General features: G+C 38.8%; 2 protein-coding genes across 2 annotated transcripts; both read right to left on the minus strand.

Moving 5' to 3' along the window:
* Positions 1-3694: 3694 nt before the first annotated feature.
* LOC149837914 (uncharacterized) lies at positions 3695-10578 on the minus strand. Its single transcript, XM_090008152.1, has 2 exons — positions 9835-10578; positions 3695-3751 (listed from the first exon to the last, which is right to left on the minus strand). Exons 1-2 carry the CDS (start codon positions 10576-10578, stop codon positions 3695-3697), a joined length of 801 nt encoding a protein of 266 aa, XP_089864278.1.
* A 5437-nt stretch (positions 10579-16015) lies between these two features.
* LOC149837915 (receptor protein kinase TMK1-like) lies at positions 16016-23105 on the minus strand. The gene is made up of 2 exons (XM_090006269.1): positions 20507-23105; positions 16016-16739 (listed from the first exon to the last, which is right to left on the minus strand). Exons 1-2 carry the CDS (start codon positions 23043-23045, stop codon positions 16228-16230), a joined length of 3051 nt encoding a protein of 1016 aa, XP_089862395.1. The 5' UTR covers positions 23046-23105; the 3' UTR covers positions 16016-16227.
* Positions 23106-26730: the final 3625 nt, after the last annotated feature.

Genomic DNA, 26730 nt, shown 5'->3' on the forward strand with positions numbered 1-26730 from the left:
GTACTAACCTCACATGTCTTACTTCCAATGGTGTTTTGTCATCATTATATTGCCCTATTTGTGGAGAAGTTTAACATATTGTTAAAATGTGTGTTTCCACTTATATATCCTTATTCAATGACATTTTCTTATTCTAAGCGTGAAATTTTATATGTTTTGTTCTTATTCTTTATGAAATTCATGGTTGGCATTTTCTAGTGGAATAACAGTGTGATAACCCTTTTCTGAAAGTCTTAATATTTAGAAGTCTAAAAAGTATTGTCATGAGTCCACGTTTTGCCAAAATATGAATTTTACTCAAACAAAGCTGGATCCAAAATGGCAGTTTTTTAGATGGTCGGTCATGGCATGAAACTTTTTAAGGAGAAAAAGTCCAAATAACTGTAACAGGAAAAAACGAAAAAGTTTTAGGCGTGGATGAGCAAGACCTCAAGCCTGACTGAAGTGAAGAATGGAGGCTAGGCTGAGGTGAGCTCACCTCAGGGGAGGCTCAGACGTGAACCTGGCCCAGGCGAGGGCTCGACCCTGGCCTCAACGAGCACACCTTATGGCTCGAGCATGAGGCTGGCTCAAGCGAGGACTCACCTCAGGCTATGAGCCTGAGGCAAGCCCAGCTCAGGCGAAGCCTCACCTCAGGCCATGAGCTTGAGGCAAGGCAAGCTCAGGCGAGGTTCGCCGCCGATAGCCCGGGCTCAACCTCATCGGCCATCGCCGGGGCGTACAACGTGAAGAAGAAGAAGAAGAAGAAGAAGATTACCTGCGCGTCGCCGGGCGGTGGCGGGAGGTTGACGGGGAGCGGCAGCTGGCGAGCGGTGGACGGGGAGCGGCGGCTGGCGAGCGGCGGCGGCCGGACGGTGGCGAGAGCCGACGGGCGGCGGGAGGGAGAGGGCGACGGGCGGGAGCAATACAGCGAAACAGGAAAAAGAGAAAGAGGGATGAGATTAGGGATTTACGCGACATTTAGCGACGGCTTAGCGACGGAAACATTCCGTCGCTAAGCCGTCGCTAAATCAAAATACAAAAAAAGCGACGGAATATATTCTGTCGCTACGCCGTCGCTAATTAGCGACGACAGAGTTCCCTCTCTAAATCCATCGCTAAAATGGTGTTCTTGTAATAAAAAGTAGCGACAAAAAATGCAGTCGCTAATCCGTCGCTAAGTAGCGACAGATTAGCGATAAAAGTTGTTTCCTCGCTAATCCGTCGCGAATTAGCGACAGATTCTATCTCTAGCTAATCTGTCGCTAATTAGCGACGGAAAAAATCCGTCGCTAATTAACAATTTTCTTGTAGTGATATATATATATATATATATATATATATATATATATATATATATATATATATATATATATATATAGTTACATATATATATATATGTAACTATATATATATATATACTCCCACCTAATAGAAGCTTTAGATTTTTAAATTTCTTGAACTTTTTTTGTTGATCATACTATAATAAGCATTATTTAATAGAAAATAAGTTTTTGATCACATGATTATAGCATACATGTAGGTTTTTTAAGAGCTTTAAAAATCAATGGCTTACAATGTATCAAAATTTTATGACTTGAAAAATCCTATTTTTATGTCCAAAAAACATAATTTAAAGCAGGATTCCTATCAAATAAACTATGTTGTGTACAACCTACAACTATGATTTCTATTATGTTGGAGTAGGTGCTCCCATAGCAGCACAACATTTTATATATATATATATATATATATATATATATATATATATATATATATATATATATATATATATATATATATAGAGAGAGAGAGAGAGAGAGAGAGAGTAACTAGAATTTGAGAACTAGAAATGTGGGCATTTTCAACACTTTCTTTTTGCAAATCCAACCATGTAGATGTGCTTGGCATGGTGAATTTTCTAGGAATCAACTATTGGATCACCTATTTTTTATGAAAAAATGAGATTTTTGAATACTTGAATATTTATAAAGATTATGAGCCATTGATTTTAAAACCTTAAAAAATCACGTTTATGCATAAAAAATCGGATGATTCAAGAGCAGATTCTTATAAATCCAAGCATGTAGATCACATCCGTATGGTTAGATTCAAGAGAAAAGAAAAAAAAATTCAAGAAAATAGCAGTCACACATTAGTTATCATATTTTCAGTTCTCATATTCTAGTGATTATATATATAGAAAGAGAGAAAGAGTCACTAAAATATGAGTACTGTATGAACCGTGATTTTCATGGATATTTTGATGTTTTCTCTTAAATCTAACCGTATGAATGTGATCTACATCCTTGGTTTTATAAGTACTAGCTCTTGAATCATCTGATTATGATGCATAAGTGAAATTTTTTAAGGCTTTAAAATTAAGGGCTTGTAATCTTCATAAACATTCAAGCATTCAAAATACCATACCGAACACATCTACGTACATGATTGGATTTACAAAAAAAAAAACTGAGAATGCCCGTATTTCTAGTTCTCGTATTCTAGTGACTATATATATACCCCCACAGACGCGGAATCGCTAGGTGACATAATCCTACGTAGTAAGGTGGTCCCCTGGTTGGTTTGAGTCCAAATGGATTTAATTAATGGTGAATGTGGAGCATGATGCAGAGTTATGATCACCGACTTCAATCGTATTTATGTCACCGTACACTGTTCCCCACCATTGATAACAATACAGCAGCAAAGCTATTTGGATCGGATTTATACTTGCAACCGCCAGATTAAATGCACTCTGTGTACTGCATATATGTCATGGTACACTTGCATAAGTGGCACTGTGCTAAGATGAATGCTGAATCGATCGAATATCACACAGCAATTGGATCTCTCAATGGCATGACATTTTCTACTGTTGGAATATATAGACCATTTGTTTATTGTCTTCCTGTCCAATATCCCATTTCCAACTTAACTATATTGGTCAAAAGGCTATAGTGAGTCACAGTTTTGGTGCTGGACTTGAATTTATTAAATTGCTATTGAATTTGACGTGCATGAGGGAGTAGGGGCCTGGCATAGCTGTTTGTTAAAGTGCTTGTTTTAAAGTCGTTAATAGGATTGCCAAGCTGAACATGAACAATAGGTGTAGAATATATGATTAAAGCAGGTTTGCAAAGAACAGGTTTAGATCAGCTTTTTCATTATCCCTTTATTTCGCCAATCTTCTTTTCCTTCCATCTCTACTCTAAAACAATATTTTTTTCTGTGAACAAGCATGCTTGAGCTTGGGGTCATTATATATGTTGGTTTTGCTCATTACAAGAATGAACCAAGTTTGAGCACTTCAAGCTCGGCTTCTAAGGCTAATTTACCAGTCCTAACTGTGAGTTAACAAAAGGAAAACTAGAATGCAACACAGGACAAATTCTATTAAAGCAAATGGAGTGCTTTGGTTGTGGGACAGTATCATATATATCTTTTACAGAGAAATGGTGAAACATAATAACTTTTTGTGGTGATTCATGTTTGTGCTCTACTTTGCTTCAATTACAATTGAAGGATGTTGGTGGATCGGCCACATAATTTGTGGGTCACATCATTACGTGATCTACTCTTTCCAATCCAAATCATGGAAGGTGGCTCCTGCACCTTCCATGCTTCTGTGATATCAACACATGCCAGATGAGAGCAGTTCTAGTAACCGGATCAGTGCCTTGAAATGTACCACGCAAAAATCAATGTTACGTTGTCACTTGTCAATATCGTATCGGACCTTGAATCGTTTTGACAGTGGTCCATACCGGAGCTGAATCGGCCAACTTTTAACCAGAAAATGGCACGTGTTACAAAAATATTAAAATTTTAAAAACAAATTTCAACTATTTTTTTTTGACATTTTTAAAGAATAAACCAAATCAGCCCTTTACCGTATTAATTAATTTCCAGCCAATACTAAACGAATCGGCCAATCAGACAAAACTGATAAAAATTGCTGAACATAACAATGACTTCTTATTTTTGCTTTTTCGTGATTCTTAGAAGAAAATCACTCTTATGTTTAGCACTTAATTAAAAAAATATTTTTGTATTTGGCGATTATTCACAGATTGTTCAGTGATTTTTAAAGCAATGCCACCAACGCCAAACTCGAGGCACGAACACGTGTTGCATTTTTTGTTGGCCGTCCTTGTGAACAAGTACTTTGAAAGGTACCTCATGCAGAGTTGAGATCAAAGGAGCGGTTGAGTTACGTGACATGGCTAAGTGCCACAGCCAATGGCATGACAGCATCGCACGGGGCCCACAGTTACAGTGTGCAAGCCCCCACATGACATGAAATGCTGTCATGTGATTGGCTATGGCACGTAGCCGCTCTCTGAATCCCTTCTCACCAACACAAAGTTTTTGTAATCTTTTAAAATCAAAGGATTGTGCCTCATATTTAGGGGTGTCAACCATCTCGGGTTTACCCTAACCAAACCCGATATGATCCGGCTATGGTGACAAATAAGAAGACCTGATTAAGACCTGGGTCCAGATCCTAAGGTCCAATTAATACATGGACCCGGGTATATATAGTTTGTGAAACTTTATACCTTACTCGGACCCAAGAGTTTCGATTAAGACCTGCAATTTTTCAATGTAAAAATAAAAAATATATATTATTTTACCGGGTATGGTCCAGGTGTGGTTCATGTAGTTCTTTTGAGTCTGGGTATGATTTCTCTTATAGTATTCCTGATTAGATCCAGGTCCGGGCCTGATACCATACCCAAAAATCTGGTCCAAGTCTGGTTCCACCTGGGTCTGAACCAAACCCAACCCGTTGACACCCCTACTCATTTTGCCATCATGAAGGGTTTAGTTCAAGAAAATTTTCAAAAGATACAAAATAGCTTTTTGATTTATTTTGCAAAATCTTTCATGAATTATGTGAATTATACAAAATTTGATCGTTGTTTGGAGGCAACCAATACAAGGCATGACTACACAAATACGCTAGAGGCATCTTCCTTTAGGAAAGGTGAGAACACTTCTTTTCTTTGGGTTCCTTGACTGCTGGAAACTAGTGGGGCAAAATCTCTATAGAATTACAGATAATATCATCTTTTTAAGGAGTTTTCCTTTGACCACACCCTTTCCCCATGTACATTGTCTGGTCTTCCGTTGGTAAAAACTTATGTTTTTTTGGGTTTTTTTACTATACTGTGTTTGTGTGCTTCTTCTCTGTTTCTCGGATTCATTTTATGATTCTATTTACAAAATTTTATATTTTCTGGCTTTCTACTTGATTATGTTGTTTTTTGTTTTCATGGTTATTTTGTGATGCAATCAGTGAAATTTTATGTGTTTTCAATTTTTTGTTTGAATATGTTGCATCTTTTTGTATGATTTCGTTTTGGACCTATAAGTATTTGTAAGTTGACGGGGAGTTCTCTTTTTACCTTTTTTTTTTTTTTGCTATTTTTTTATGGAATCCTGTTTGGATTTTTGTTAGGATTTGTCTTTTATTTTGGTTTTTCAAATGATGTAAATATTTAATTAGGTTTTTTTTTTCAATTATCATATCTACAATGTGATGTTTTTCATGATTTGAGGTTTTTATTTGGTTTTTTAGAATGATGTAAATGTTTATATATATTGTTGGTTTTAATGTGTGTGTGTTTAATTACCCTGAGCATAAATCCATGATTTTTGTGTGATTTGATTTTGGTTAGAATATTAAAGGTTTTTATGAATTAGGCATAAATTCATAATTTATAATGGCTGTAGAGATTAGGGTTTTATTTTTATAAATGGCATAAATGTTTAGTTATGGTTTAAGGGGGTTTTGTGTTTGTTTTTCAATAATATAAATGTTTAGTCTATAGTTTTAAGGTCTTTGGTGTTTTTTTTCTTCTAATTACCATTAGACATGAATCCATAAATATTGTGTAATTTAACCATAAATAAATTGTTCTGCAAGAGTAATTTGTAGATTATCTTTTTGTAACTTAAGTGAATATGAGTCATTTACATGTAAGCACCTAACTTATGGGTCAGATATCCAGCATGATACTGAATCTAATTAGTCAGATTTGGTTAGAAAATTTGAATCAATTAGTAATTAGATTCAGATTCTGTATAATGATTTCATGATCGAATCTGACGAATATCCGATCTAGATGGATCAGATTACATGCATTTTTTCAGATTCAGTTTTAGCTTTTCTCCACTCGAATTTGGATCCTAATTTGAGTCTGATTAGCCAATATCCGATTAGTTGGAATTGGTATCGACTACATCCAACCTGAATCCAAACCGTTTACATTCCTATCATTTTTTAGCCCTCTACTTTTGTAGTTATATTTAACGATAAATAAATAATTTCATTAAAGAAAGAGCAACTCAACTCAGAAGCAATTTTTCAAAGCGGTTAAGCATCTATCTTTAAGTATATGAAACCTGAAGTGGCTAAAAGTGAAGTTGCCTTGCCTTAGAGGCTTAGACGACTATATGTAAATGGTCCAATGCATACTTATTATTCTTTTTTACTGAATTTTTCAAAACTTTGCTAAATTGAGGCTAGGACCCCTAACCTCGGGGCCTATACTATGCATTGGCTTGCACAGAAGGGTGACACCCATGCGAATTGAACCTTGATGGCTCGTCTAGCAGCTAAGGCCCCACCCCACTACGCCAACCCCCCTTGGGGTCACCTTCTTGAACTTGTAGAGAGTATCGTTGAAGGCCTGAACTTGACATTAAAGGAGGAAACTGCTTAATAGTGAATGTTGTACAAAATCTTTCCATATATATGCAGAATTTTTCATGCATTATTGCAAAAAATACTAAATATATATGTTTTATTTTAATCTTTCAAAAGTTGAACTACAGAAAGAGTAAAATGTGTTCTTAAAATTGTCTCCCCAAAATATCGTTGAGAACAATATTAGGTCAAGTTCATCTCCTAACATTGTTTATTAATTCTCTAAATAATACTATCAAAATTTTTTATTACGCAGTAGCATCTATATCATTGTTGGATTAATACTAAAAAAATGATGTTAAAAGCATGTCGGAATCGTATCCTAAGAGACATGAATACGGGTGTATTGTATCTTATCCAATTAAAAAAATAAAAATTAAAAAGATACAATAAATAAAAATAGAAATATGGTAAGGAATTGAACTCAACCTTAAAAAAATTCACCTTGGTGTTTTGACATATTTACTCTCAAAACCTTGGTCCTTTCATTCCAAAAAGAAAAAGACATATTTATAATCATGTAAAAATAGAGCCCTCATGTAATGTGTAATATGTAAGTAAACCATCAAAATATGTAAACTGGCATGCACCGAGATTTTCATAGGTTTTTTTATTTTTTTCTAAAATTTTATCGTTATATAAACAAACTCTTAGATTATCTGATTATGATGATGTATAAGAAGGATCTTCTAAGGCTTGAAAATCAATGGCTAAGAATTTTTGTAAACATTAAAGTATATAAAATCATATTTCTTGATTCGTTATAATGATCCAATATTCGATTTCAAGCAAATGGACCATGCTGAATGCATCTACAGGGTTAGATTGCATCAAGCTACGTGTGGTTGTAGTGCATTGCCTTTACCATCGTTATGAAACTTGTGATTGAAAGCATGACTACAATATTGATATTGAGAGTATGAAATGCTCTTGTGAAGAGTGATAGGTTAGCGAAATTTCTTGCAAGCATTTCATTGTATGCATTTTATATGAGGATAATTTTTTAGATGATTACTTTGACAAGTTCTATATAGTTAAATCGTATCGAGCTGCATATGGTACTTATCTATTTTATTCGATGGTCGATAGTATCTCACACGTCACTCTTCTGACCTTTATTTCTATCTTACCACCAGCACAAATTAAGAAAGTAGGGTGACTTAAAGTGAAGAAACGGAGAATGAAATACAAGGAGGTGGTGCCATACAAGTGCAGTGTATGTCATGAGCTTGGCCATAACAGTTCAAAACACGATTAGTAAGTAATGTATGAGTATTCGATGCATTTAGAAAGTAGTCTATGACATGCTTCTTTGTAGTCTACATAATATTTTTTCAATATTGTGCTTCTTTTGTTCAAGTACTCATTGAGTTTAATGTTGTGTGGCAGGTTAGTTTTTTTTTAATATGTATTGGTTATAATATTTATACAGAATGGTCAACCACTGTTGTGTTGAGCTTGTAGCAATGAAAGCCGAAGGATGGATGAAAGTTGATGAAAGTCACCATTGCACTTGCGGTAATAAAAGTTGAAGTCCCTTGCTTCTTATTTTTTGAGGATAATGAATTGTGTATATAATAAAGAATGTTAATTGTTTATATAAAAGAAGATTGATTAATTGATTTGTTTATGAGAATGAATTGTATATATAAAATATAATGAAGTTGTTTGATATATTTATATAACAGAAAATGAACATGTGTTTGTAAATGGTGATTTTTTTCATCAGTAAGAAATTTCACAAGGTACATGCAAATTTTAGTTTATTCTTTTTAAATCGGAAAAGAATTTTGCAAGGTACATGCGAAAATTGAGAAAGTTTGATATTGCAAAAAAAAAGTTCTTGCAAAATTTCTTATTCGCCTTCATGATTTGTAGGATATTCACCAAAAAAATCGTTTGAGGTGGGCTGCAATTCAGGATTTGCAAAAATAAGGCATCTGGATGCAAAAAAGGGGTTGAGAAATGAAACTTCAATCTTTCACAAAATGGCACCGCTCATACATTGCATTCATTTCATTCTTTCATAAAATAAAGATTTTTATACATTGCATTGATTTTATTCTTTCATAAAGCGAAGTCACTCATACATTGCATTCATTTCATTTTTTCACAAAATGAATTCGCTCATACATTTCATTCTTTCACAAGAGTGTTGCTTCTCATTGCCTCTTTGAGGGAGAGAAAACAGAGTATGTGCAAAGGTTCATCCATCTCTTGGGCTTCAAAAAGGTTGCATATCACTGCATCTTTAATGGAGAGAAAATATTACACTCTATGTTGTTCTTCTACATATCACCATATCGAACGCTAACTTGCAGACTTTTGGTTTTCTATCCCACTCATACCATAAGATATGTGTCCTGACAATACGATAAAGCAGAGGCCTAAAAAATGTTGCATGTACTGACAGTACGTTAGAGCAGAGGCCTCAAGAATGCTAACTATGTGTTGATGTGGAGATACATTATCATCATTTTCATTCTCTACGATGAGAATGAGTTGTGAATTTCATTTTCAATGTCACTCATATCATAAGATGCTCTTACCAAAAAAACTCGTCATCAATGATTTTCCGTCGATGAAGCACCGTTGATCTTCTTACCATAAATGCTTGGCCCTAGAGAAATGGCCATAATTTCTCACTAGTTGGAGACCACAAAAAACCACTACAAGAAAAATGTTAATTAGCAACAGAAATTTGCGACGGATTTTTTTCGTCGCAAATTTATGACAGATTAGCTAGAGAAAACTAGTTGTCGCCAAAATTGAAATTTGCGACAAAAATTTTTTGTCACGAAATCCGTCGCTAATTAGCGACGGATTCGCGACAGAGAATTTTTATCCCAAAATCTGTCGCAAAATAGGCACAGATTACCGACAAAATTTTTTTACCAATATGTCGCGAATTAGCGATGGATTTCACGACGGAACTTGTCTGTCGCTAATTTACGATATAAAAAGCCCCATTTGGGGCACAATCTCTCCCTCTTCCCTCCTTTCTCCTTGCAGCCTCCACACCAAATGCATCGACGGACATGTCTCTCTCTCTCTCTCTCTCTCTCTCTCTCTCTCTCTCTCTCTCTCTCTCTCTCTCTCTCTTTGTGCAAGGGCTCCGCTAGAGCGACGAGTGGCAACACCTTCTCCATCCGACAGAATGACTCAAAAATTGCCACGTACGTCATCGAACCCGGCCGGATCCCCTGATCCAGCATCTTCATAATGTACTTCTCAGGATCGCCCGGGTGGTTCGCCGTCGCGAGCCCCCAGACGAGGATGTTGTAGATGTAGGCATTGGGGCGGACGCTGGCGGTGAGCATCCGCAGGTAGACCTTGAGGGCCTCCTTGGGCTGGCCAGCGTTGGCGCAGGCCTCAATCACGGTCGTGTGGGCGACGACGTCCGGCATGTTCCCCTTGTCCTTGATCACGGTGAAGAGATCCAACACCTCGTGGGTTCGGCCGTCTCTAGAGAGGAAATCGAACATCTTGATGGCGTTCGAGGTGAGGCCCTCAGTGCGCATCCTGTGGAAGACCTCCTGAAGGTTCTTGGGGTCGTCGGGATCCTCCACGATGGGCTTCTTGCTGAAGGGGTTGTAGGGCGGGGAGAGCTTGCCCTTGTCGATCGCCTTCGTCTTCACCGATCGATCGTTGCCGGATTCGTCGTCAGAATCGGAGAATTCGATGCACTTGCTCGGGTTTCTCTGGGATGCCTCTGTTGAGAACCGTCTGAAATTGGAGGAAAACCCTAAACCTAACCCTAGGAAGGGTTTTCCAAGGAGAAGGGGACGGGGAGAGGGAAGGAGGCAGGAAGAAGGAGAGTGGAGGAGGAAGAGGAGTTTGCAGAGGCAGAGGAGGGAGGGTTTAGGGTTTTGGAGGAGAGCCATGGTCGTTCTTTCTTTGCAGGATTACCACACCGATAATCATGCACTAGTTTTCTTCTTATCTTGTTCCCTTTTTTTCGTATTTACTGTGATCTGCCTCAAACCTTTTCACCCTACCATATTGTTTATTGATTCTTGTATAGGTTGACAGTTTTGGTGGAACTAATATTAATCCTACGGCTTGGGAAGACAAAAAATGTAAAGGTGAATCAAGATTTCCTGCACAGGTAGAATAAGCAATCAACCACTTTCTATTTTTCTTTTATTATCATACATCATTGATCAGTTAATAATATCTCCCTGATTTGGTGTCTCCATAAATCAACAGGTGAGAATTCATGTGTGGAAGCTTTACAAACCACTGGAGGAAGACTCATTCAGACTTGTTCTGCATCATTATGATGGCCACAAGTTTTGTCTTGAGCTCTCCATACCGGAGGTAATGGACTAAAAACCACTCTTATGCATAACATCTTGAAGTTCAAGTTTGTTCAGAATGGTAGGTGGTTCAACTCTACCTGGTAAATTGTTGACTGAAAATTGCCATTATGCAAAACATCTTGAGCTACCAATTGTCTCGACTGGGAAGTTTGTGGCATTTTGATTCCACATGTCGGTTTTTTATATGGAAGATTGATTTTATTTTATTTTTTCGCTATTAGTTAGAACAAGTGCCAACTTTCTCTAAAACAAAAGGTGGATGCATGAAATCCAAGGCGTGTACGTAAAAAAAAAACTAAATTTTGGTCAAATGAAGACTTTGACTCTCATTTGACTAAAAAATTCAAGGCATGTACGCCTCAGCTTGAGGCGCACCTCGCCTCAAGGCATATGAGCCGCACGCCTTAGGGCTATTTTTTAAAAAAAAAATTAAAATTTTGCGATGGATTAGCGACGGTTAATATCCGTTGCTAATATTCAGTGATGAATTTTTTATGTTTTGCGACGGATTATATTCCGTCACTAAATTAATGACGGATTAGCGACAGAATATAATCCGTCGCAAAACTAAATCCGTGCTTATTTAATGATGGAGCATGTTCATCGCTAATCCATCGCATATTAGCGACGAAAGTAGCGTCAGATAAATTCGGTCGTATTTTAGCGACTAAGATTTTACGACGGACGCTATTCGTCGCTAATCCGCTGCTAAACATGTTAGCAACAATTTTTTCGAAGGATTAGCGACAAATAGCGTCCATCGCTAATCCATGTTTTTCTTGTAGTGAACCTAGTTTTTGTGAAACCCTAGCTTTGCTTTTATACTATTCAGACAAAATTTTGTAAGAAAAAATAATTATGCAATACAAGTGCGATTGAAATATAAAATTTTGCAATATTAGTCTTTTGTAATTTTTAGTAATTTCACAATACTGCATGTGATACTCATTCACAATTTTGCAATTGTTAGAGTTCTGCAAATTTTATGATTTTTGCAGGTTATAGCATGAAACTAGGCACTAGTTTAGCAAATTGTTTAAAATTTTGCAATATTTTTTAGAATATCGTAATCTCAAATGTGATTTTTTGATGAGTTTTATGGGTGTATTATTTTAACATCACTACATACAAAACTCAAAAAATTACACATGTGAGGGGTAAAAGCGCCAAGAAAAAATTGAGAACCTACGATATTATTCATTCGACGAATTTGGTAAGTTGTGGGGCATTTTTTAAAACACATTATTTTTGTCATACAATATTGTAATTTTTGTTTTATTAAGATATTTGTGATTTTATGATTAACAAAAAATACTGCATAAATAACATAATTTTTTGCACGCTTCATGAGGTCCGCAAAAAAAATATAGAACTTCTTTTAAGTGAGAGTTTATAATACTTAACGAGTGAAGGATATATTGCACAAACTTCATGAGTTTCACACATATTCAATAAATTTGCATATACATAATAAAGTTCACATAAATGTATTTGCTAACTTGTAACTGAAAATGTCGAAACTTCACAAATAATGTACAGGAGATTCACAAATTTATTGAAGACTTAAATGTGAAACCTCCCCATATTGATAATTTTTTGTCTATATTTTGTGCGGACTTTGTAAGGTCTTTCTAATAAAATATATGCAGACTTTCTCATCCTCGCATAAAATATATACAAACTCGTCTGCATTCATTTCATTCTTTCACAAAATAAAAGAGCTCATACATTGCATTCATTTCATTCTTTCATAAAATGAAGTCACTCATTCATTCTATTCTTTCACAAAATAAAGTTGTTTATACATTGCAATCATTTCATTTTTTCACAAAATGAAGTTGCTTATATATTGCATTCATTTCATTCTTTCACAAAATGAAGTTGTTCATACATTGCATTCATTCTAATATTTCACAAAATGAAATCACTCATATATTGCATTCATTTCATTCTTTCATAAGAATGTTTCTCATTGCCTCTTTGATGGATTGAAAACAAAGTATATGCAGAGATACATACATCTCTTGGGCTTCAAGAATGTTGTATATTATCGCATCTTTGATGAGGACAAAGCACAATATATGATCGTTGATTGTACACTCTGTGTTGTTCTCCTGATTTTTCCTATTTCATCCATACCATATGATCGAATGTTGACTGTGAGATACATTGACTCTGTGCTGATAGGGAAAAAATACAATATACCATCATCATCATTGTTCACGTTCTCTATGATAAGAGCGGGTTTTCAGATGATCAACTGGAGCACTCATAAACAACTTAAAGATTCATGAACTATTGTTCTCTTGATTTTTTCTATCTTACTCATACCATAAGATGGGCTAACCGAAAAAACTCATCGTCGATGAATTTTTTCCGATCTTCTCACCGTTGATGCTTGGCCTTGAGAAAATGGTCATAATTTGTCATTGGTTAGAGACCACAAAAACTCTAGTTTCTGTAAAACCCTAGTTTTGCTTTTATACTATGCTCGTATGAAAATCTGCATATTTTATAAAAAGATCGCATATCTAATTGCATGAAAAGATGTACATATGTCACATTTTTAAAAAAATTATTTTCGCAATAAAATAAGTATTTTTTCTCATGAAAATCTCATTTTATAGGTATCAGATATATGCAATTTTGCTAAGGTATTTGTGAAGTTATGATCATAAGGAGGTTCACATAACTTGTTTTTGTGCGCTTCGTGAAGACCGCAAAAATATATGTGCAAACATATATTTAAGTGAGGATTAAAGAAAAGAGAAATGAAGTTTGCATGGTCTCCCATATTTTTTATATAAAATACGTGATTTTACGATTAACAGAAAAGATCACATAAATAATATAATTTTTTGCACGCTTCTTGAAGTCTACAAAACAAAAATGTGCAGGCCTCCTTTTAAGTGGGAGTTTGCGATACCTGACAAGTAGAGTGATATATCACGCAAACTTTTTGAGTTTCACACGTGTGAAGGGTACAAAGGTCCTAACAAAGTGGGTTATTTGCAATGTTCATCATCGGGTGGATTTTGGCAAATTGTAAGGTTTTTAGGAAAACACATCAATTTTACGTGGATATTTTTCATATATTACACCCTTGATTTACATAATTTCTAAGTACAAAAACTAACCTTTTATGTTTATCTTATTATAGTTACGATTTTCACTGGTTAAGGTTGACTCCAATGGATGTCTTATACCACTCCTTCATGAATTATGAGACGTTGGATTTTGGGTTGAGATCAAGTGATATTGAAAACTACCTCAAATGGTGAATTTTCCAATATCCACCTTCATTACGGTGGTACGACACACCTTTATGGAGAGTCCTTTTAAGCTCCTCTAAGGGCATTTTTGTACTACCCTTTTGGACTCCTTAAGGCATTTTTGTACCACTAGGGCATTTTGGTGGTATGAACATGCCTCCGTACAAAATGTGTGGTGGATATTGATTTTCAATATCGCTTGATCCCAACACATTGAATTTTCAAAATCTCAAAAGTTCTCTTAGTGTACTAGACATTATAATACCTCAAAAGATAGTAAATAAACTATATTAAACAATTTTGCATGGATCACCCCTCTCTCTCTCTCTCTCTCTCTCTCTCTCTCTCTTTATATATATATATATATATATATATATATATATATATATATATATATATATATATATATATATATATATATATATATATAGGAAAGTAGACTGCCCAACCAAAGGCAGATCAAAATCTATAACCAATGATAATCAATGACGTTCTTTCTCTAACGATCAAGTTTTTTATTGATGGGACTTTATCATTCATTTAGTGAACATGTCGTGGATTATGAATTTTCAATGTTTAGATGTGTTTCTAAAAGTGCTAAAAATCAACAGCCCACAATACTTTGTATTGTAAAATTTTAAATGCATTGTAAGCTGCATGTTTTGAAAAACTTTTCTATACATAGTAAAGAAATTATAAAAAACAAATATATGAGGTCTGATTGATGAAATGCTCAAGCATTGAAAAAGAGAAGGTTGGTCGTAGATTTTGGATCTTCTTTTGGTTGGACTCTCTCTCTCTCTCTCTCTCTCTCTCTCTCTCTCTATATATATATATATATATATATATATATATATATATATATATATATATATATATATAGTGATGGGCCGGTGCTGCCCCTTAAAAATCATGTTTTGTTGTGATTTTTCACATCTAACACCATAGATGTGATATAGGCTTTGTTTAGTGGGAACCCGCTTTTGGATCACCAGAATCTGACATGCATACAAGGTTTTCAGTGATCTAAAATAAATGGCTATGAAAGCATCAAATTTTCCCACCTCATAAAATCACATTTTTTAGTTGAAACATCCAAGAGTCGATTCTCACTAAATAGAGCATGCTAAACACATCTACCGGTTCAGATCTATCACAAATAACTTCAAACTATGGAGCCTGACGGGGCAGAATGAGAAAAGTGAGCCTAATATGTTCAGTTATCACGGAGAGAGAGTAAATGGACCTGCCTTTTCATTAATTGCATTATTGCAAATTACCAAAACACCCATGAATTCACAAACGAGGGCTCCCCTTGTTAGGAAGGAGCAACTAGTGCACGTCACATTGTGTTTTTGGACCTTGCAGGTTCAAAACCCAATGGTACAGTTGTATAACTGGTAGGGGTCTGCCTAACCCCAGCTTGCCTTAACAAAAAAAACAATCAATTCTTAGTCTGACGATCTTTCAGAATCTCCCTAATCGCAAACACGCCCCCACAAAGCACATTAAAAGTCCCAAACAAATTGGAAACAGTTCGAGCACATGACGCGGTAAAAGACTGTCCCCACAGTCCGGATGAACTCCCGGTCCAGCTCTCACGTTTCCAACCGTTGGCAGAAAACCTGCTCCTACCAATCTTATGAGAGAGAGAGAGAGATGTAATGAATTATAATGACATATAACCAACAACACATAAATGTAGAGATCACAAAAATCAGCATTGAAAGTAGGAAGATAACTATAAGAACAACAAAGGAAAGTCATTATAAATGCATCAATTGAACAAACTTTTCCTCAAAACCAAGAGGGCAGCTAAGAAGACAGAACCAGAAGAACAAACGAAACTATGGCTATTATTGTCTCTATGTACATCTACTGCAATACTAATGTACCAAACGAAGGAAGATTCATCACCTTGGATGAAAGAACATAAACTTCACCGGCCATCAGCAGAAGTGAAGGACTCTGCAAACCCAGTTGGCCTTGCTGGGATACTTCCCTTGCTGTCATCTGATGCTGTCAAGCTTTTGTCAACACCCCCCTCACTGGCTTGCCAGACCTTCACCATTTGAAGCAAAGACTTGTCATAAGTGATTCCCTCCAACTCATCCTCATCTTCGTCGATCGGTTTCCATTTATCGACAAGCGGTGATAACATGTTGACTGCATGGCCCATGTCTGGCCGCTGATTTGGCTCCCTTGAGGTGCAATGCCTGGCAAGTTCTGCAACAGTCCAAATGCTCTGAATGGTCTCTTTTGTAACATCTAGTGCAGGGTCAACTGCAGCAAGCAGAGCTTCTCGACTTGACTTGATCTGCCAAAACCAAGAGACAAGGTAGCGGCTTTCCTCGGGTCTGTCTTCAGACAATGCCATTAATCCAGTTACGAGCTCCATAAGAACCACACCAAAACTGAAGACATCTGCCTTTGTTGTGATTTTTCCAGTTACTGGTAAAAACAGATTCTCAATGAGATAGAGTTCCAATATCAATGTTGAGGAGCAAAAAAAATATACAACAGAATGCAACAGGCACATGATAATAATGAAATCTGAACAGTATCTAGATTTGAAAGAAAACAAAGCAGCTCACCGTTTATTCCCAATAGTGTCCCTCCTAACACAGCATACCATACAACAACAACAACAACTACGCCTTCATCCCAAAACAATTGGGGTCAGCGATATGAACCAAAAAAGAAATTCATTTTGGGTCTTCCACATGAATCCTTTTCCTCCAATCATTTCTATCCAACGCCATGTCCTCGGTGAGGTTCAAAGCATTCATATCCTTTCCTATCATCTCCATCCAAGTCTTCCTAGGCCTACCCCGACCTCTTTTAACTAATATATTTTCCCATTTCTCCAACCTTCTAACTGGAGCATCATTAGGCCTTCGCCGAATATGTCCAAACCACCGTAAACGATTCTCTCGCATCTTATTTTCAATGGGTGCAACACCTACCTTCTTACGTATCTCTTCATTCCGAATCTTATCTTTTATTGTATTTCCACACATCCATCTAAGCATCCGCATCTCAGCTACACTCATTAGTGATAACACAGCATACCATGAATTCAAAATTTAAAGTGTATTAAAAAAAAACAGATTTGAAGATTGATTTAGAAAAACAAACTAATGAAGGAGCATTTTCATATTCTTCTAAATGATAATAAGGTTCTGTTTCTATGTCACATGGGTGCGGGTGCGGCACTTTCAAAAAACTTGGGTGCGGGGTTGTGGCAAAATATATATATATATAATTTTTAAGTTTTAACACCCTGCGCTCCCTGTTGGCAGGAGAGGAACCGAGCCCCTCCCAACGCCCTCTTTGTGCAAGGGAGGGTCGAAGAGGAGAGGAGGAGAGCAGAGGGAGTCGGAGAGGAGAGAGAGTACCTGAGGAGGAGAGGTCCGGCGGAGCGGTCGGCGGCGGCGGCGCGGTCCGGCGAAGAGGTCGATCGGCGTAGGTTTCAGGAGGAGAGGTCGGGAGGAGAGGAAGGGAGGATTAGGGCAAAAAAAATTTGCCCTAATCCTCCCCTCCGCAGCCCATTTCATCGGGCAGATTTTTTTTTTAAGTCTAAAAACTGGACAAAATTGATTCTTAGTGCGTTGACCGCACCCAGGGTCGGGTTGACCGCACCGGGTGCCGCACCCACGTCGCATCGCGTTGATGCGGGTGCGGCACCTGTTTGGCCGAATCCCTGTGACTTAGTTTTGTTTCTATTCATGGAGACATCTTGTTGGGCATGCAGATTCCAAAAAACTACGAAGAAAAGGTTATTCTTTGTTATCCATGCTGTGTATTTTAATGAGAAAGTGTTACAGCTCAATTTTTCAGGAGGCGCCTCGGGATTCACAGTCCAAGATTTCAGACGCCGCCTCATGCCCATAGAGAGCGATTTCAACTTGTGTATGGGGTCCATTATGATAACATGACAACTAATATGGCTTCTTTAATGGGTGACAAGTCAGAGATACAGAGTCCAAGGCAAAAGAAGAAATACGACACGTGTCAAGCAAAGGAGGCAAGTCAATTAAGGAGCGGAGTCTACTTAGAGGATATGACATGCTGGATAGTTTAAAGAGACGTCCTCCAGTTTAAAAGTTGATTAGAGTTAATTTGGTAGTTAATTAATTATGTAAGAGTCCTTAGTTGATTTGTTCTTTTGAGGAATCCCTTTTAGAGAAGAAGTCATGTTAGAAGAAGTACTCAAGAGTCCATACTCAGTATTTATTTTTCAGTAGGAGTCTTTATGCTTTAGGATAGGTTAATTGGATAGGGACTCTATCACCAGCCTCTCATCTATAAATAGAGGTTTGACATTCTCCTTTATATATTATAGAATAAGATATTGAAGTTTTTCAAGCTCTTTCTCTTGTTCTAGATGTCCTCCTCTCTCTGGACCAGTCTCTCTCTCTCATTCTTTTCTCTAGGAGATCGGGCCTCTCTAGGCTAGTTCTTCATCCATTCCAAGGGCTCAAGCCCTTCTTGTACCCGTACATTCGTTATGGAGTGATCCCTGCCTCGAAAATCGACGTAAGAGCCCTATCGACAACAGTTCAGTTGATCAGTCTTCCTTACAAATGTGTCTAATGTATTTACCAGTCTCTAACCTTTCCTAAAGTCGCCTAATCTGTCTAAACGAAGACCGCATCCGAAGAAGTAATGCAGTCCCGTTCTGCAGGCTGTTTTGCCTCTTCTGATCTCCTGCACATACCTTGACCATACCTAAACGTGTAGACCCCTTTAAGACATCCCTAAACCTGCTACACATGCCCTGAAACTGATCATAGATCTTAGTTAAGTCCCTACCCACGTTCGAGACCCGAAACACCAAAAACTACACCATGTTGATTCGACAGAACGTGTAGTTTTGCCCGTTTGAGCATCCCAACCAACCAACGACCTATTCTAGTGATCATTGACTTCCACTAACCTATCCTAACCTTGACATACATCCCTAGGTGTCCAACAAGCCCTAGGTTCAATCCATGCCAGATCTGAACCAAAACCCTTTCTTTATTAGCCTCCTAAACCATTTTTAGCTAAACTGGTTTCCCTATTTCCTTAGGTCTTTTCCCATAACCACCTAAACCCTACACTGGAGTCACTCTTAGACCTCTACCCCATCGTGTCCAGCGAGGGTTGGTACCCCGACACGTCCATCCCAGCTTCGAAAGTCTAAGAACCGTAGGCATGATCCTCTCGCTTTTGTCGGGCTCAGACTATAGTACCTGTCTATTGCTAGCCCGGGATTTCCTTCAGATCCAAGTTCCGAAACTTCAAAACTGAATCTTGAGGAGGGCCTAACAGAAACGAAGCAACAAACAGGTGCATTACACGCATCTAGTCCAAAAAAGAATCAAAACCCATTACCCAGCAAAATGCAGTTGATGTTACAAGAAATATGGAGACATCTAAGCAAATAACAACACAAAGGAGCAAGAATTCGAACGTAGACCATTTTAGTACAAGTGTATCGGTGCTCTGTGGAAGGAGCAAGAATTCAACCTTAGACCATTTTAGTACAAGTGTATACATGTGCTCTGTGTGCCTCAGGTACTAAATATGAGAGGGAAGGGGGGGCAGGGTTGAGGGGATACCCCCACAACCTCTCCACCCCCTTTTTCTCTCTTTGTTCTGAAACAGATCATAGCAACTTAAGAAAACCCTACTTAAGAATGCAGTATATCATCTCCAGTATCATATAAACTGATATGCAGTTGCTTACTGTCAAAAGCATATGCAATCACCTCTACAGTATACTAAATAAAGATATGAAAAAAGAAAGCACATACAGGCAGAACAGAAAGGAGACAGAGAAAAGACCATCTCTGGACCAACATAATTTGAACAATCTAACAGGATCCCAAGAATCCATCAAATCATCTCTTGCTAAGTATATTCAGACATGTTGTGTACCATCAAAAAGCATTCACAAATAGGGAGTCTATTAAGTAATGAACTATGAGAAAAGAACATAGCATTCTTCATACTAGGACAGTCATTCCTGCATAAGTGGATCTAATACTGATGGCTAAGTATCCAAAGTAATCCATAGGAGAGAAAAGACATGCACCATAATCAATGATCCAACAGGTTTATTTTTTATAATGGACATCAGATATGTGGCTTGCAAATTAATCTAAATTTAGCGCCCTTAAATGAACTTTCTAAATCAGAATAGCACTAGTAGAATGAGTTTGAAACTTTACCTGCATACTCTGGTGCCAAGTAACCGAAGGTCCCTGCGAGCCTTGTAGCCACTGAACTCTTTCCATCAGGTGCAAGCTTCACCAGTCCGAAATCCGAAACCTTTGCTCTGAAATCATCTCCAAGAAGAATATTAGATGACTTAAGATCCCTATGAATGAAGCTCTGGTGAGCTAAACTATGGAGGTACTCCATCCCTCTAGCCACGTCCAAAGCAATGCTGAGCCTCCTCTTCCAAGATAGAGGTTGCAAATTCAACTTCTGCCATTGAAAAATATGATTACTCAGGGCCCCCTGAGGCATGTACTCGTAAACCAAGAGCCTCTCGTTCCCTTCTACGCAGTACCCAAGTAGTGAAACCAAATGGCGATGCCGGACATTCGAGAGCACCGCAATCTCCGACTGGAATTCATCCAATGCCTTACTGCTGATCACAGCAGACTCCATCCTCTTCACCGCGATCATCGTCCCATCATCCAATTCACCCTTGTAAACCACCCCAAATCCACCCCTCCCAAGCTCGTTCTCCGGTGCAAAATCCCTGGTCACACACCGGAGGACCTGGACCGAGATCAAGAGGTACCCGGCCTCTATCATCTGTGCCTCACCACCGTTCCCAGTCCTATTCTGTGAGCCGCTCACACTCATCGCTGACCTGCTAGCCTCTGAATTATTCGCGACAACAATCTTAACTACATTGTCAGGATCCGATAGGTCTCTTGGATGGACAACAAACGAGCTCGGAGCCTGATCCCTCTTCTTCTTCATAACACAGAAAACAACAACGGGGACAAGGAAAGCAAGAAAACCTGCAACAGCAGCCACTGGTGCAACGATGGCAACCATCTTCTTCGATCTATTCGAAGCAGAGCTGGTTGAATTATCACCTCTCTCACTCGGGCTCCTCGGTGAACTCCCGAAAGATGGAGTGGAACTACCAGAGGAAGGTGGCGAACCACCAGGGGAAGGCAGGGAACCACCAGGGGAAGGCGGTGATCCACCAGGAGCAGGCGGCGATCCAGCATCTCCGAGCCCAGAACCATTCGCAGCAAGCCGTGGATTTCCATCCGTAATGACCATGACTTCCTTCGAGAACGAGGGAATTGGAGGCTGCAAATTGTTCGAGCTAACATCCAACTTACGCAACAATCGCAGTCCTGTCAATTCCGGCGGGATCTCACCAACCAAATTGTTCCCACCAATAAGAATATCGACCAAGGAACCGAGTTTTGCGATGGAGGGACTAATTGTACCATTGAGACTCCGATTGGGAAGGTTCAATACAGTGACATTCTTACCGGCATTGCAGGAAACGCCTGTCCACGAGCTCGCGCAAGGATCGTTCCCTGCCCACTGTCCCGCGAGGCTCGCCGGGTAGCCCACACCGCCGAGGAAATTCAAGAGCACGGCGACCTGCGGGGCGCAAGGCGCCCCAGGCTCGCTCTGGCAGAACGAATTGTAGCTGTAGGAGAAATTGGCGAACTTGAACGCCGGAATCGTCCCGGAGAGCTTGTTGTTATCGACAGAGAGAACCTGCAGGGAGGGGATGGAGGCCAGGCTGGGCGGGATCGGGCCGACGAGGTTGTTGTTGTTGAGCCTGAGCTCGACCAGTGAGACGCAGTTCGCGAGCTTGGCGGGGATCGTCCCGGAGAACTTGTTACCGTGGATCCAGAGCTGCTTCAGCGAGGTCATGGTGGCGAAGACGTCCATGGTGGCCGACAGGCCGTCGCCGTCCTGGTTGTTGAGCCACAGTGTCTGGAGCTGCGAGCCATTGAAGGCGGCGGGGAAGGGGCCGGAGAGGTGGTTGTAGGAGAGCTGGAGGAGGGAGAGAGAGGCCATAGAGCCGAGGAAGTCGGGGATCGGGCCGACCAGGTTGCATTGGGAGAGGAAAAGCCTCTGCAACTGCGCCGAGTTCTTGAACGATGGGGGGAGCGTCCAGCCATCGGTCTGGTTCAGGGGGTTGTACTCGAGGGAGAGCTCGAGGAGGGCCGCGAGGCCGTCGAAGAAATCGGCCGGAATCGAGTCGAATTGGTTGCCGCCGAGGTAGGCGTACTGGAGCTTGGAGATGCCGCTGAAAGAAGGGAGCGGGCCGGTGAATTTGTTGCGCTGCATGCCGAGGTTCACGAGCTCGCTCAGCTGGTTGAAGTTGGGAGGGAGGGGGCCCTCCAGCCCGAGGTTCTGCACCTGGATCTGGGACACGCGGGAGCCGCCGCCGCCGCCGCCGGAGCAGAAGACGTGAGGCCACAGAGGAGGGACGCAGGGGTCGGAATTGCTGGGCCAGTTGAGGAGGGAAGGGTTCTTCAGGCCCTTCTGGAAGGCACGGAGGATGGCCACGTCCCCCGGATCGGTGGTGGAGGATGCCCTACAGGCAAGAAGGCATAGGACCAGAAGGAGATAGATCGTGGGGAGATGCATTTTGAGTGGTGGTGGTGGGGAGGGAAGCACGTCCTCCTCCTCCCCCTCCATGCATTGGTGCAGCAGAGAGTGGAAGAGAGAAAGGGTTTTTGGCTTTGGATTTAAGGGAAGGTGGTGAAGGGTCATGCCCTCTTCGAGCTCTCCTTTCGAGTACAGAGTGGGAGGGTGTGTGTCTCGTGTCTGTAGAGTAGTCCTTTGGGGCTTGAAGGGTACCCGCCACTTTGTGAGATGTCTCAACAGGAATGTGTGGGGTCAGTCTTTGTGTCTTTTTCTGGAAGGAAGTGAAGGATTGATTTTTTTTTCTCTTTTCTTTTCTTTTTTTATCTGTTCTTTTTCTCTCTTTTTTGTGCGTCTTAAAAGCCGTGATCTGAGGTGAAGTTTGGATTTTGGACTTTGAACTTTGGAGTTCACCAACTTATTCGGATAAGTGGGATGAGGCGGCATGTTGTATAACGTATAGTATGGAGCGTAGTGCAATTTCCTTGATTATCCCATTTCTTCTTGATAAACTAATGCACTGCATTAAAACACTGCTTAATGATGAGCCAGATTTTTCTTTTTAATTAGTGAAGGAAATGATAGGTGGCATTCAGGCGGTTCCGTGAATCTGTAACGCTGAGGTCAGTATCGTAACGTAAATTATGCTTTCAAAAGTTCGAAATGACTCGGATCGGGTCGGGTCAGGGTTGATGTGCATCTGCATAACTACATTAGGTTGGAAATCAGGCCAACCTGACTCCACCTGACCTTTATGCCCATTAAGGCCTGACAAGCCCGACCCCAACCCTGACCCGGAAGAAAACCGATCCAACCCTTATCTGGTTCATGAGTCTCAGCCTCTAGTCGGGTCTGGTTGGATCCAGCTTTTTCAAACCCCACTGTTTTCGGGTAGAGTGGATCGGGCCCCATTGATATACTTTTTGAACCGTATCAAAATCCCAGTTTTTTTTTTTTAATACAATGGCCGGATTAGGCCTGAATTTTATCGTGTCTAAAGTTGAACAGCTGAAACCCGGCTCATTCAGGGTTGTATACGATTTATCAGCCATCAAGTAGCAATGATCCGGACCCAGCTTGACCCATTCACTTGAATGCTGCTGGGGTTCTGTTAGTTGGCAGTTGGGCTTTATTGGATCCGGATCCAGGTTAAGGTTGCCGTATGTCAAGCAATTTCAGAACCTTTTTTTTTCCTTCTGGTTAGGGTTGTGATTCGAAAAAAACCGAAACCAAAACCCAGATGAGCTGAAATTCTGTTGTCCAAATATATGGACATGGTAGGGATCCAGGATGTCAGACCATTCTATAAGAATGTGAACAATTAGGATTCAGTTCAAGTATGAGTTCTGCTGATCCGACATAATTGGATATGTCATAAATGGACCAGGGTTGGTTTTACATTCAGGTTAAGGAAGCCATTATTAGATCCAGATCGGGTGAATTTGCACGTAAACAGATACAGATTTTAATTGGGTTTGGATATCTAGAACCCAAGCCAGAACCAGTCATTTAGTTTACTGGTCATTGTCTACTACCAGATCACCAGTCGATGCGGTTCATGTATGCATGGATACATGCCCATAAAAAACCTAATACGGTTAGGTTTGGTGCCCCAACAGACCAACAAAGTCGAGCAGTTTTCAAGCAGGAACCCAGTGGTTGGCCTGCAGGGTCTAGTGCAGTCAAAACTTGGCCTCGGTTTACCAGGCCCACTGACCTAGGCCAGGTTGAGCCTAAAGCTAGGGCTGGTAAATGATATGAATTAAGCAAGCTTTAGGTGTTCAAGCTTGGGGCACACTTATAGGCCTGTCTCAACCCGATCTGATATCAAGCTCACGAGGTGTGGGAGCTAAACAAGCCAAGTTTGAGTTGGATTGTTTACAAAAGAATGTTTAAGAGAAAATTGACATGTTTAGCATAAATTAACATATTTAAGAGAAAATTCGTGTATTTATGAAGAAATTGATATATTTGAGAGAAAATTTACATATTTAAGAAAAAAAATCGCATATTCACATATTTAGAAAAAAATTCTCATATTCGCATATTTGAGAAAAAATTTGCATATTTAGAAGTAAAAATGCATATCTAGAAAAAAAATTGCATGTTCAGGAGGAAATTCGCATGTTCGTATATTTTCTACAGAACAGTCTTTGTTTTCATATATGTATCTCTCTGATCTGATGTTAAAAATCCACATTTTTATAGTGGTTGGAAAGTTGAGGTACATGCCTGTAACTTTTCTGTTTTGACTCAGAACTTAAAACCCATTTAGGGATTCAATTTCTAAGTTTCAAAATAAAAACCAAAACATGTTATGCATATTGTAACAACCGAACAATCTATTTTTTCAAGGATATTTCTCTTTAATCGCTCATCACATCAAGATGATCTTGGTGGCGTTGGAAAGATAACACTCAGATATATCTTTAACACTTTTATTATTATTTTTAGATTTCTAGTGTAGGTGGTCAAAAATTAGCATAGAATAATCAGGATAGGCGTAGCGGTGCCTATTCATCTTTTATTTTAGAAACATTGTCAGGGTTGTATCTCTGCACTCATTCATCATTTTTCAGTATATCAAGTATTGTTGGAAAGGTACTTTTGTCTAGTTTCTTTATTCTTTTCAATATTTTCTCAAAATCTTTTATTTTTTGAATTGAAAATAAGTAGCAAAGTATATCACAGATATTAGATGCAATACTTGAGCACATATTTGGGAGAAAATTTGCATATCAAGAGGAAATTCACTGGTATGAAGGGTAAAATGATCGTTTTAAAACTAAACATTTATGATTTTGGACATCGAATGGATTTTTGAAATGAAAAATGATCGTACTGTATGATAAAAAATGATGTGTTTTTCTAAAAACCTATAATTTATCAAAATCTACCCAATGACCAAAACCACAAATATTTGGATGTAAAAGGATAATTTTAACATTCGCATTCATGAATTTACTCTGGATATGTGAATTTTCTTTCAAATACGTGCCTAGGTATTTTATCTAAGATCTCTAACATACTTTATCACTGATTTTTGATAGATAAAATGAAGGATTTCCAAAAAATACAAAAAAGAATAAAGAAACCAGGCAAGAATAAATTTTTAACGACACCTATTTCGTTGAAAAATAATGAACGGGTGCTAAGATACATCCCTAACAACATTCCTAAAACAAGAGATGCATAGGTGTGGTTGCACCTATCCTTATTATTCTATACTATTTTTTGACCACCTACCAGAAAGCTGAAAAAATAATAAAAAGGACAAAGACAAAGCAGTGTGTTAGCTTTTCAATGCCACCATGATCATCTTGATCAAATGGGCAGTTGGGAATAAATGTCCTTTGAAAAATAGGTTGTTTGGTTGTTCTTGTTTGTAGAGCGTATTTTTGTTTTGGTCTTAGAACTCAAAAACAAGAATCCTAGAAGGATTTTTTGTTTTGACTCAAAATAGTAAAGTGACATGTGTATCGGCTTTGCAATGATTATAAAAACACAGGTTTTTAATGTTAGACCAGAAAGTTGCATATTTGAGAACAAAGACTATTTTGCAAAAAAATATGCGAATATGTAAAGTTCCTCTTATATATGTGGATTTCCTCACGAACGTGAATTTTTTCATATATATGTGGATTCCCTCCTAAATAGCGAATTTCCTCCAAAATATATGTGAAGTTCCTCTTATATATTCAGATTTCCTCCTAAACATATGAAATATGCATATATATAAGGAACTTCACATATATTTATGCGGAAATTTCCATGTTTAGAAGGAAATCCACATATATATGTTAAAATTTGCATG

This window comes from Nuphar pumila, chromosome 5 (assembly GCF_984573655.1).
Source record: "Nuphar pumila chromosome 5, dmNupPumi1.hap1.1, whole genome shotgun sequence".
Classification (NCBI taxonomy): domain Eukaryota; kingdom Viridiplantae; phylum Streptophyta; class Magnoliopsida; order Nymphaeales; family Nymphaeaceae; genus Nuphar; species Nuphar pumila.